General features: G+C 52.2%; 1 protein-coding gene across 25 annotated transcripts in view; it reads right to left on the reverse strand.

The window, feature by feature from the left end:
* HDAC4 (histone deacetylase 4) overlaps positions 1-13,610 on the reverse strand; it is a 352,120-nt gene that overhangs the window by 82,049 nt on the left and 256,461 nt on the right. For all 25 annotated transcript variants that reach the window (XM_074010653.1, XM_045368051.2, XM_045368055.3 and 22 more), the window contains 3 exons: positions 10,891-11,003; positions 5,748-5,864; positions 5,465-5,663 (listed from right to left, as the gene is read on the reverse strand). In XM_074010653.1, the coding sequence (XP_073866754.1) occupies positions 5,465-5,663; positions 5,748-5,864; positions 10,891-11,003 (429 nt within the window). The remainder of the gene's footprint in view (positions 1-5,464; positions 5,664-5,747; positions 5,865-10,890; positions 11,004-13,610) is intronic.

A 13,610-nucleotide genomic window follows, 5' to 3' on the forward strand; every position in this document is an offset into this window, starting at 1 on the left:
TCACTTTCAGAACTGGCGTGAGCAGAGACCCCTGTGCAGACTGGCCCTGTTCCTTTTCCAGTTGCACTCCCCAGGGGCCAGCCCCTCACTCTCTCTCAGCCTATCTCGCCCACTCAGAATTTCACTCCGCTGCCTCCAGGGTGCAAACCCCAGGGCCGCCACACACGGGGACACCTTACCCGTGGGTGTCCTGAAAAGCGGTGCCCTGGCCTCTGCAGAGCAATGTGATTTGCTGGCTTGGTGGTTTCCAATTTGGATCCCTGAGATCATTAACAAGAGCTTCTGATGACAGACCATGATGTGGTCTTCAGGATATACTGTCAGGGACTTTCGAGCATAAAATCCTAGTCCATCAGGATACAATTCTGTGGTCGGTGACCCAACGGCAGGGGCTGGCTGTGTGGTGCTGGGTGGGCTGTGGGGCAGAGCCTGGCTCTTGTGGTCCCAGTGGCCCCTTGCTCTGGGCTCCTCCACTGGGCACCTTAGCCAGGGTTTTCCCAGCTTCTGCTCCTTCTGCCCAGAGCACTGGCAGAAGCCCCTCCCTGTGTCCAGTGCGGGAGCAACGGCTGACCCTGGTCCTTGGCGCTGGACGGCTGTGTCCCTACGGCTGCTGGCTCCTGCTCCTGCTGGAGGGACTTGGTGCTGAGCCTGAACTGTGCTCGGTGGCCAGCTCCCCTGCAAGTCCACACTCTAACACGCAATCACAGTAACTGCAATGACAGTTCCTGAGGCAGCACCCTGGAATGTACCCAGTCAACCAGGGTCTAAGTTTTAGCACACCCTGCTCAGCAATACCCAAACTAATTAGTGAGTCTGCAAACGCATCACTTAGACACACCCCACCAGGTATGGGGATTTAAGAAAAAAGAAGGCGAAAGACTGGGTTGCTCTCAAGTTCCAGACCCAGATTTGAAGAGTTGGTCTTCACACACTGGGAATCTGTTTAAGCGATGAATTCACATGAGATGAACAATTCAGGGTGCCTGAGTCCTTAAAAGTCCATCTGGTGTATTTCCATTGCTTTTTTTCTGTGAAATTCTTTAAAATCCTTCCATTGAGAAGTACACCAAGCAAGAGTCAGATCCAACTCACCGTTTGTAATCCTGGCCGCCCAAAGAATAATCTGCATGCTCTGGAACCACTTGGACCAATCAGCGTCTGTCTGAGCTTCTGGGGATGGAGCTGAGGCCAGGCCAGGGCTGAGGACCACAGCCTCGCGTGCCAGTTATGGGACATGAACCACGGCCAGCTGTGCTCAAGCCCTTCCTGGGACTCGCTGTTTTCGGGGGAAATCAGGTCTAAACGGTAGCACACAATTGCTAACAAAGAAGCCAGGGGCACCCTCCACTCAGCGTGTGACCACGGGACAGTGGATGTCCACTGCCAGTTCAGGAAGGCAGTAGCCTTAAGACGCTGGTGGCATGCTCTGAGTGTGTGGCCAGGATACTAGAAAGATCTGTGACAAGGTCACCTCCAGCAGGCACACACATCTCCCCCTACCTGGGCCCTTCCCTCTCCACCTGCAGGCTCCTACTGAGATCTCAGCTCTGACGCCACTTCTCTGGGAAACCTTCCCTAGGCCCACCTGTGGCACAGCCCTGGTCTCCAGCCTTCTCCTCCACATGCTGCACTACCAAGATCCTCCTGGGTCTCTTGGGTCCTGACAGCAGGTTACACGGTTACACGGTTCTCAAAGTCCTGCTTCTCAGCCACACGGGCACCACAGAGGACTTAGCTGGGCTGCCCAGGCAATGATCATGCCCACAGTCTTGTGTCCAACTAAAGCAGCAGCATAGGGCTCTGCACACTCTCCTCACCCAGGAATGGGCTCCTGAGCTCCACTCCCCGCCTCAGCTGGTTATGCAGAGACTAACCTCCGAGAATGTACCAGCCACTCTGCAAAGATCTGAGTCCACAGTGACCATGGCAGCAGCACATAAACAGGGATATAGAAGAGGCACGCCAAGCCTGTGACTGGCAAGCAGCTGCCTGGAGCGGTGTGGAAAGGGGCTGACTGGAGGTATGTGGCATGTAGGAGGCAGCTCCGGGAGACCCTGGACCATGGCTCACCCCTCTGGTTTCCACTGGTGACCTCACCCACAGAGGCCTCTGTTTCAAAGCATTTGTGACTGGAGGGCTGTTCTAGCTTTGATATCCTATTCACCTATGCACCATGATTACCCGTGAGAAGGTGGGTCTGTCTGTGGGCCAGGAAAACACAGGCACTGCTGTCCAGAGACCAACTCAAGCAGGAGTTCATCAACAACTGCAGGAAAGGGCAGAACACGGAAACGAAGACGCAGCGTGGTCCAGGGAAGGAGCAACAAGGCAGGGCTGGGGCAGGGCTGGAGGCCTGGGACGAGGGGGCAGATGAACCACGCCTGATGGAGAAAAGGGCCCTGGGAAAGAGCCTTGGCTCTGGGGGCCGGCTGCGGCCTGGTCCAGCATTGAGCTGGCTGGCCTGGCTGCTGTGCCGGACTAGGGAAGAGAAACGAGGCTTGTAGAACAAGGCTGGAGTTCCTGCTCACAAGCTGGGACTTCACTCCAGGCCAGTGCCACCCTGCCAGGACCCTCTGTGACAATGAGAACATTCGCAGGCAGCTGCGGCCGTGCACTGGATGTGGGGTGCACATGTGACTGAGAAACTGAATTCTAATTCTTTTTTTTTTTTTTTTTTTTTTGAGATGGAGTCTCGCTCTGTCACCCAGGCTGGAGTGCAGTGGCGTGATCTTGGCTCACGGCTCACTGCAACCTCTGCCTCCCGGGTTCAGGCCATTTTCCTACCTCAGCCTCCGGTGTAGCTGGGACTTACAGGCACCTGCCACCACACCCGGGGTTTTTTTTTTTTTTTTTTTTTAATTTTTAGTAGAGACAGAGTTTCACCGTGTTAGCCAGGATGGTCTTGATCTCCTGACCTTGTGATCCGCCCGCCTTGGCCTCCCAAATTGCTGGAATTATAGGCGTGAGCCACCGCGCCCGGCCAACTGAATTCTACTCTGACTTTCTATTGGCCAACTGAATTCTAACTCTGACTTTCTACTGGCAGCTCCCCGTGGCTGGTGGCTCCTGACCTGGCCAGTACTGCTCTAGACGGCGTGGGGGCCTCCAGGCCTTCAAGGAGAGTCTGGTGGCTGCAGAAGGACAGACTGGAGGGGCAGGAACCTGTGCAGGAGGCTTCTTCCCACAAGAGGATGGGGCAATCCCAGCGGGTTCCAAATGAGGGCCTTACTCATGGCAGGGCTGGGGGAGGGTCCTGAGGCACTGAGGACAGATGGGGCCGGCTGGGGCAGTGAGAGAATATGGGAGGCGGCAGGTTAAGAAGAACAAGGCAACGACGCCAACACCTGCAGAGGCATATGAGTGCACAGCCCGCTTCCCCTCATCGGGCGCACGGGGGCAGACCGTGAGTGTCCCCGCTTCCCAGATGGGAAAACAAGGCGCACAGAGCACAAGTGGCTTCCCAGGGTCACGGAGCAGGAGGAAGCTGGGACAGAGGCAGCTGTGTGGCTGCACTACGCTGCACACGTGACACTGGCTCGGAGGCTCCCAGCCAGGGGGTTTGCAGGATGAGCCGCTGGCAACCTGGGGAGGCCGTGCAGGAGGAAGGGGCTTGCAGTTTTGGAGGTGGCGGCATGGGACTGGAGGGGCTTGCTGGGCACAGGTGTAAAGCAAAGCCAGAGCAAGCTGGGCAGCCATGCATGGGCCCCCTGGCACTACAGAGCCTGGGGAGGGCACCATGGGCAGGTCCCCGTGCCAATGAGCAAGCTGCACCTGGGAGGAAAAGAGGACTGACTGTACACCGGGAAGAAGCAATGCCGGGCTCAGCACGTTTCTCAGAGAGGTGAGATCCATGCAAACTCGATATTCAGGTTCTATCAAAAAGGCTGTTTTCCAAACACCTGATACACAAGATTACGCATGTTACTTAATCCCGCATCATAAACTGATTTAGAGAAGGAAAGAAGACGAGTGACAAACAGAAACATCTCTCACGAAGTGAATCCCAGGAATCCTGAAGGATCAGGCATATTTTACGTTTTTAAAAGATACGAGAGAGGAACTCAGGTGTCCTTCACTACCCACCCTCGTGCTAGCTGCTCTACGGCATCTAAGAGACTCAGACGCAATCTCAGATACATTCCTCCAGAGGGATCCCCGTGCCTGCCGCTGTGGCTGGAGCTCAGAGGGGCACTGTGAGGGCTGCCCCTCCCTCGTTACACCATATGGGCTCCTGTGCTCTGCAGAGGCCGGGACACGAATTCGAGCTTCTGGAGAAACAAACAGAAAGGGGCTCAGACACAAAACAAAGATTGCCCCATGTGGCTTCTGGGTAAAGAAGGAATAGGAAAGAATCCTCTCTGTCTAAACAGAGACACATGGGCAGCGCAAACCAAGAAAACACCAAAATCCACCAGACTAGTCAAGCCAGAGGCCCAAGCCCACCCAAGCCAGCCCCCGGTCCCGCGCATCCTGCAGCACAGCCTCCTACAACACGCCACACCCGAGTTTTCACCAAGTTCCCTGCCAGAGTTTCACAGGGGCAGCTCTGAGGGTATTTCAGCTTTTCATTGGCAACAACAGATTTCCAGGAAGCCAAACCCAAAGCTGTGAAGATGTATAATCATGACCCGCATGGCAAGGGGGTAGGTAGAGGCTCCCTCGTTTATTTATTTATTTGTTTCTTTGTTTATTTATTTATTTATTTTTGAGACGGAGTCTTGCTCTGTCGCCCAGGCTGGAGTGCAGTGGCACCATCTTGGCTCACTGCAACCTCTGCCTTCCGGTTTCAAGCGATTCTCCTGCCTCAGACTCCCGAGTAGCTGGGATTACAGGTGTGCACCACCACGCCCAGCTAATTTTTGTATTTTTAGTAGAGACAGGGTTTCACCATGTTAGTCAGCTGGTCTTGAACTCCTGACCTCAGGTGATCCACCTGCCTCGGCCTCCCAAACTGCTGGGGTTACAGGTGTGAGTCGCCACGCCCGGCCGGTGCTCCCTCATTTCTGAAGTTATACTTTCACATTGCTGTTGCTATGTAATTTCATAAGGAAGTTCCCATTTTTCTCTAAATTGTATTTTTCTAAATGTAACCACACCCCCAGACAGTGCACATTTGTAAAAGTTCTGCTAACACCAACTGACCACGAGAGTCAGTTCTGGGCTTCCAGTGCTGGCTCAGCTTGGTCCAGACAGAAACCCAAACTGCAAGAGCCAGCGGCCTCTCCCAAAAGGTGAGAAAGGGAAGTGACTTCCGCTTCCACTCCATCTACCTGGCTCTGGGAGTGAGGCGTGGATTTTCACTGCAGTCACGGCAGCTACATGACGTGAGGGGGATGTGTGTTTGGGAACTGTGGGGGTGGGACAGGCATGCCTTCGTCTCCTCCAAAGGCAGGCGAGGGCCGGGCACCGTCCAGAGCACGGGTAGCCTCAGAGCCTGGCTGCACCCAGGCCCATCTGTGCTCACCTGTGACGAGGGGCGCTTGTGCCGGCGGCTGCTCCAGTAAGACCATGTGCTGCAGAAGAGGGCTGTGCGCTGCCCCTCCGTCCCGCTCCAAGGGCGAGGTGCTCAGGTAGGGAGTGAGGTGGGTGCCGGGGAAAAGGGAGAGCCGCTGCTGGAGGGCGGGAAGGGTGAGTCTCTCGGCATCCTGCTGGCCTGCGGTGCCCTGGAAAGCACAGCCGGCGATGCTGGGGTGGAAGGGCCCATCACCGCCACCCCACGCCGCACGGACCCACGGGGGCTGACTTACAGCAGCAGGGCCGGTGGCAGGCAGGCCCAGCGTGATGTTGGGCAGGGACGGCGACGTGTAGAGGGGAAGTGGAGCGGCCGAGCCTTCTCGCGCCACAAGTCTGTGCGCCAAACTCGTCTGGGGACAGAACACATGATGACTGTCACAGTCTGTTACGGCCAAACATCAGCAATATACACCGAGAAAAACAACGATGAAAACACCTGTGGCAGCCTGCACTGAATTCTGATCTATGAGTGCAAACATACACGTAGCAAATGATACAGCAACGAGAGCATGAGATTTCAACACGCACCACAACATGAAAGCCCAATGCACGGCTCCAGTTTCCTCCCCGCGATACGGGTTCTTCTGTCACCTTGTCCAGCATCATCGTGTTGATTTCAATTCAGTGTGATTATTTACCACAGACTAGTCAGAAGGAAATCTAGGATAATACAGTTTCCAATGCCGTTTTGCAGTTTCTAGGATAATACACTTTACAATGCCTTTTTGTAGTTGGCGTTGGCCATGTCTTTCCAGACAACAAGAAAAGCAGAAACCAAAAAGGAAATACAATTTAATTGTACATTGAAAAATAACTATAAGGGTATGATTGGATTGTTACACAAAGGATAAATGCTTGAGAGGATGGGCACCCCACACTCTGCATGACGTGACAACTACGCATTGCAGGCCTGTATCAAAACATCTCACGTACCCCATAAATATATACATTATGTACCCACACAGATTAAAAATAAAAAGAAAATCATAAAACAAGTGCTCCTATGAAAGGCAGGCAATGATGACAACAATACCAACCACGTATGAGGCAGGTGAGGGTCAGCACAGAGCGCCTGCGAATCAAACAACTAACAGTGAGAAAAGCATGCGGTGAAGACCAGTGACGGCAGAGCTCAGGAAGCGGAAGACGTTCAGGAAAACACATTATGGTCATCTGGAAACGTATTTTGAAACCCCAAAAATTGGCAAACATTTTTGAAAAATGATAATACCACCTTGGCCTAGAGGAACCGCAAACGCTGTTGAGAGCGCTGCAAATCACTTAGTGGCATCCTTTCTGCAGGACAATATGGCAGTCTATGGCAAACGCCTTCAAAATCAGTCTAACCTTTGATCCTAGAGCTCCACTCTTGGGATGCAACGTTAAGAAATAAGGAGAAGGCCTGATGCCAATGAAGCCTCGGCTGTGGGGCTGAGCACCCAGCAGGCAGGGCAGAGCAATGTGGCTTCCCCAGCACCTCGGTGTTAACAGAATGGAGGGGCATTGCACATCAGGACACTCTGGGGGTTAGGAACAATCTTGGGTGATTACTTGGACACTTGTTTATGATACATTAAGTTAGAAAAACAGGTTATAGGTCATGTAACTTTTAAAGAATGGGCTTGGATAAAGCAAACATAAGCCAGGAGTACAGATTAGAAGGCCACACAGGAAGGGTCAGCAGCAACAGTCTCCAAGGACTTGAACTACTGTGATATTTAACATCTTTTTGCTTGTAGAATCAATGTGTTTTGCTAAAAAGGACAATAGTTTATCACCACTATAACCCCTACACAGTAGCTACTCAAGGAATGTCTGCTGAATGAATGGGCAAACAGAGAATGAATAAATGTTGTAATCACGCTAGTTAGTGGGGTTTGGCAGATAGAAATCCCCTTGCCAGAAACTAACATTAACAATGAATAAACAGATTCCATTATACTCTCTACCTCCACGACAGCAACTTTTTTAGCTACCCCAGATGAATAAGAAAATGCGATGTTTGTCTTTCTGTCCCTGGCTTAGTTCACTTAACATGAAGGCCTCTAGTTCCATCTGTGTTGCTGCAAATGTCAGGATTCCATCCTTTTTGATGGCTGCATAGTACTCCACTGTGTACAGCACCACATTTTCTCTGACTGTTCATCCACTGAAGGACACTGAGGTTGATTCTGCCTCTTGCCTACTGTGGAAGATTTACGACTAAGGCCTCAAAAGCACAGGCAACAAAAACGAAAACAGACAACCGGGACTCTGCTCAACTAAAAAGCTTCTGCACAGCAAAGGAAAAAAATCACCAGAGTGAAGAGACGACCTGCGGAAGGGGGAAATGTGCAAGTTATTCATCCGACAAGGGAAGAGTATCCAGAATATGCAGGGAACTCCAGCAACTCACCAGCAAAACCCAAAGCAGCCCATATAAAAGTGGGCAAAGGATCTGAAGAGATATTTTCCAAAAGACACATGAGTGGCCCGTGGGGACATGAAGAAACGCTTCTCCTGACAAACACTTACACTCAGGCTGTTCCTACAGAACAGAAAGTCCAGCCTTCTCACTTAGGAGCAAATTCACAGTGCACCTCGCCCCAGAGGAAACCCTGCAACTCACTTTAGATTTGCTCACACATTACACTGTGTAAGTAATGATTAAAGAGCTACCGAGAAAAACATTTTTCCTAGACAATTTTTTTTGGGTCAAAAGTTAAAGAATTATCAGTAAGTTATGCTGTAGAGAAAATGCTTGTGATTTCCAGGAAAGCACAACTGTGCTTGTGTTATTATCATTTGGGAACAAAATAAGGAGACGTTCTAATGTTTGCAAAGTTTCTATTTCCTTTGTAAGCAAGGTTTTTTTTTTTTTTTGTTTGTTTGTTTTTTTTTAAGCCCATTTCTGGAACTAAAGGAGCCTTCTGAGAATTTGTTCCTTGGAGATGCTGACTGGTCCACTTGAGAAATCGCAGGGCGCTCTGCCATCTTCTGTCTCGGGGCCGAGCCCTGCGGGAGGCTGGAGCCCCCTGGACCTCACCTTAGGATGTGTTCAGAGGCAAAGTCCGCGGGCCTGAAGTCAGAGCATCGAGGCACGCATGTAAATAACAGCAGCAGCGGCCACAGAGGAGCTGTCCCTTTAAGTACCTGGATGACACACTGGGCTTCCCTGGCCCTGTAGAGGAGGAGGTGCCCAGCACACTGGGCTTCCGTGGCCCTGGAAAGGAGGAGATGCCTGGCACACTGGACTTCCCTGGGTCCGGGGGGCCTTCAAGGTACAGTAGTGTTTCTGGGGGCCCCAGGGTGAACAGAAAAGGCAGTGCTGAGAGCCAGGCTGGCAGGCCCCTGCTCCCGCCATGCCTCCATCCACTCAGGATGCCCCTTCTGATGGGCAGGCTCACTAGCCTCTGCACCACGTGGGAATGGAGAACCAGCCCCTGGCTGTGAAGCACGGGCGTTCTCAGAGACCTGTCCAACTCTAGCGACACGGAAACCCAGAAAGGGCGCCTGGGTGTGATCCAACATGCAAAGGCTGCCCCTGCCCACTCTAATGAACATCTGATGTGGGACATGGACAATGGCACCTCTCGGTATTTCCTGCAACTCCTTCTACACGTTCTATTAATTTCTAGTAGTTTCATTTACATATCACGATTTGTAAAAATTAACACAGAACTGGAATGACAGACCCACCCAAACAAGGTACTGTTCCAATAGTAACTACCATGTACACAAGTGCCCCATTTTAAATAAAAACCTGTATCTAGGACCACAATTAACAAGATGCAACCAGTGTTAACCTCACAGGGCAGGAAGTAATTTCTAGGTTGCATTATAAGGCTTATTACTGGTAGACCTCAGCTATGACTACAGCCATACAGAGGACTGTTAAAACTTCTAATCATCTAAATAAGTACTGAAGCTGGCAGGCTGAAGACAGGTAATAAAAGAAATCGATGTATGAAGTAAAAAGAATAAGAGAAAATGGGGATTAAGCAGCCTGGAGGCAAAGTGCAAAATTCGTTCCTAGCAGTAATTCTAGTCTCTAAAAATGTTTATACATAAACGGTCTTGAAATTTGAAATGAAAATGCTAAACACTCATGCTTCTGTATCCCAGCTAAGATTTGCCAGTCCTCTGGAAGGGCAGGATTCATTTCTAAATATTTAAGAAGGAAAGTCAATAACTATATTTAATAAATTACAGCCTTCTGTAAGTTGGAGAGAATTCAGAAGGAACCTCCCACTCAGTAGAACTGTGCCCCGTGAAGCAGACAGCATTTCCAGCTCAACTCATCAGAAAACTCTGCCAAAGCGTCCCCCTCCCACCCTGCCCCATGGTCAGGCTGACCCAGGCCCAGGGCACCACTCAGCCCGCAGACGGCCTCTCTCTGCCTCTCTCTTCTCCCCTGTGCTCTGGAGGTGGCCTCTCCTCCTCAGTGGGGCATTGTGTGGAGTGAGGGGCGGGTCCTTGCTGCCTGCCTGGCTCCGTCCCTGGGCCTGGCACAAGGCGCTCCAGACACGTGTGGGATAAAGACAGAGGGCGCAAAGGAGCTCAAGATACACGGAGTGAGGTCCTGGGACCTGCTGCCCTGGAAAACCTCTGGGTGTGGTCAGGGCGTGACTCTGTCAGCCTGGGCACCACTCCTCCCCACCTTGCCGCTCGGCTCCTGCGTCTCTGACATCCTTCCCACCCGGGGACTCCAGGCGTCCCCTGACTCCTCTAGCTTGCCAACGTGCTTCCCAGAACCACTTGGGGTCTGATGAAGGCAGGGGATCAGGGGTGCTGAGCTCTGCGGTCTGAGATGCCTGGTTCCCATGATGCCTGGAAAAGCTCCCCGCTCTGTGGCTTTGGCCGGCCCTGCCGTGCTGACCACGAGTGACGCTCCAGTCGACCCTGACACATGGTTTGTTGGCCAACATTGCGTTGTGTATTTCTCAATACGAAATAAAAAATTTTAAGTCTCACTTAGCAACTATGCCCACGTGCCCATGGCCTCTCAGCCACCCTCAGACACTGGCGACCATGGTGAGCTGGGCAGCAGGGTCCTGTCTACCTAGAGCGCCTGCCACGTGTGGGCTTGTGCTGTGACACCATCTAGGGACATCTGCTCTGGAAGAGGTCAGGAGAAAGGACCAGGCTCAGGGCTGTCCCCAAAGTGCCTGGAATGAGTGTGTTCATAATGCAAGGAGATGTCTGTGATGAGAGGAAGGCAGGAGGGTTAAGCAACCTCCAACTGCGTCCTTTTCAGGATGGTTCATAGGCCACTTTCCCTCACCCCAAACTGGAAGGTGAAGAGTGAAGGGCAAATGCAAAGTGGGATCACTTCGAGCCCATCTGTCCCGAGTCCAACTCTCGCCATGGGACACAGGACAAACGCTTGGCACTGACCTCCGCCGGGATGCTGGGGACGGCGGGCGTGATGCCGTTCTCTGCGCTGACGCTCCCGGAGCTGTTGTTGGGTGAGCTGGGTCCAGAGCCTGGGGCGCTGCTGCACGCGGAATCTGCAGAGGCAGAAATACCCTGGTGAGTGTTACTCCACGTGGAGGGAGGGCCAAGCGGAGAGAGGGCCGCACTGACCTGTGGTCCGAATGCCCGGTGCCTTCCACGGACCTGCTTGTTAGCTTGCGACAGGCAGAGGTCCCAACAAAAAGAACATGGCCATGGTTTCAAAAAAGAAAGTATGATGCTGATTTCTGATTTTCCAGTTTGGCCACTGACTTCACTTTTTATAGGACATGCACGTTACCAATTTTATACCTCGTTTGATTTTCAAGACCATTTTACACACCAAAAAGATAAATCCTTAAACACTTATTAGTAACCTAACAACAGAAGACCAGGAAATGCAGAAGCTAAGTGACTTTGAAAAGCAAAAGGTCAGCTTTCCTGTGCTCACTATAAAAAGCTTCGTTCAAAATAAAGCAACCTACCATTAGTGTTGACTCTGGGCTGAATCCTCTCATTTTCCCTACATAGCAGCCAGCATCCAGGGGAAAATATAGCCAGTGTCTCCTGAGATCTATCAGTGCTACTGAAAAACACACGCTCAGACAGTCTTAGAGGATCTTTAACCATCTGCGTGGCTTGACCCTGGTTAATGAGACCAGATTCCGCTCTGACTGAACGTGACTTCCAAAAGGAGCCATGTTCAATCCAAAGATCCCTTCACCTCTGAAGGGGCCTGCTGTTATTTCGGGCACACACATCCACCGTGGGAGGCCACTACAGCTCTTGATATTCATGCAAGGATTTGTTTGGCTTGTCATATGATGTTTAGTTTAATGGCATTTTAACAATGGCATCATCTGGTTAAAGCTTTCCAAAGAAAACACAACGTGACCTATTTGCCTCGAGAACTCCAGGCGTCTGCTGTTCAGCAATGACTCCGGGTGCTCAGAATCTCGCCCCAACCCATACGCGCAGCGCATACAGGTCAGAAGGAAGGGGCATGGTGGGGGTCGTGGAGGGGAGGTTAACGGACATTTTCCCCAAGTAGCCCCTCAAAGGAGCCGTCCCCAGCAAAGCCTCCTCCACGGTCTGCTTGCTGCCCGGGTCCTCCCGGAGCCCACGAGGATGCAGGCGCCCACTCATGCTGACTCACATGGTATCCACGCCTGCTGGAGGTGGTGACTCTGCAAATATAGCCCTGAGCCACAGTGAGGAGGATGAGGAGGGTGGGGGGACAGGAAAAGACACCCACTGCTCCCCCAACCTGGCAGACCTGATTCCAAACATAGCTCATCCATCTCTCAGTCACTGTTTGAGGAAGGTGCCATTATGACCCTGTTTCACAGAAGAGGAGATTGAGGCACGGAGCAGTGACATCACTCGTCCCAGGCCACAAGGCTTGAGGGAGCCGTCAAGGGCGTCTGCATACCAGAGTTAACCCAGCTAGACGGTGAAGGTGCACCTCCGCTGTTGACCATGCTGCCCACCCAGGAACACACTGGGTACGTCTTGCCCTTGACAGCAGGGCAGTCTAAACCTCTCCAGGGCAAACCACTATGTCTACCCAGAAGCCCTACACCAGCTGCTCCCCATGGCTCCTGGAGCTCAAATGAGTGTGGGGCCAGCTCACCGTCCCGGGCACTGAGCATGAATACAGGACCGGGTCCCGACCCTGTCCCCTCCTCTTTCTCTCCCTGGCCCTCCCACCCCCTCACTTCCACCAGACACTAACTCCAGAGGCAGGCCTCTCCGGCTGCCGAGGCCATGTTATTTGCACTGTGAGTGGGCATTCTGAGAATGCCAACTGGGCTGAGCCAGTGTTTGCATTTCACTCAAGAAAGCAGGACCCGCCTTCTCTAGTCCCCTCCAACTCTCCCACCTCTGCCCTACCTGAAGCCCATTGTGGCCCGCCCTAGACCCCTGCTCTCTGATGTTAACCTGTCTCCAGCTACACACCAAGATCCAGCAGATCTTCCTTGAAATGGGCGCCTCTCAACTGTGTCATCAGATAAACACCCTCACACACGTGCCTGGGGAGTCCGGACAACTTTTGGGGATGGTAAAAATTATACGTGTAACTTTCCACCCACTTTTAACTCAATGAGGTTAATTTTTTTTTTTTTTTGCATTCTACTTCCTGAATAGGTCTAAGAAAATTCATATAAACGCATAATCTTCATAGTATTATTTAGATCAGCAAAACAGGAACACCACTGGAGGTGCACAAAATGCGTGTGGCTGAAATTGAGTGAAGGATGCAGGATGGGGCAGGAAGATGGTGAGAACTCAGTGGTGAGGAAGGCGCAGAACACGGGCTGCGGGAAGGCGTGCAGGGTGAGCAGGATTCACTCTGGACAGAGTGCGTATGGGAATGCATTTTCTTCTTTGTGCTCTACAGTAGACACCCATTTAATTAGTGACTGAGAAAAAGCAGAGTATCCACCTGGCTCTCTATCTGCCAAGAACCGCGACTGCCTCCACCGCTCCGTGTGGGACCACCCTGCCTAATACCTGTCTTCTGAAAATCGGCTCCACGCAGAGCAGCCTCCCCACGGTGGCAGCTCCCTGGTGCCAGTGCTGGCCAGGAGATGCATAACCCTCTGCCTCTCTGCCCCAGCCCCACTCACCCGCCAAGTCCCAGTGAAAATGCCACCTTCTGC

Source organism: Macaca fascicularis, chromosome 12 (assembly GCF_037993035.2).
Source record: "Macaca fascicularis isolate 582-1 chromosome 12, T2T-MFA8v1.1".
Taxonomy (NCBI): Eukaryota; Metazoa; Chordata; class Mammalia; order Primates; family Cercopithecidae; genus Macaca; species Macaca fascicularis.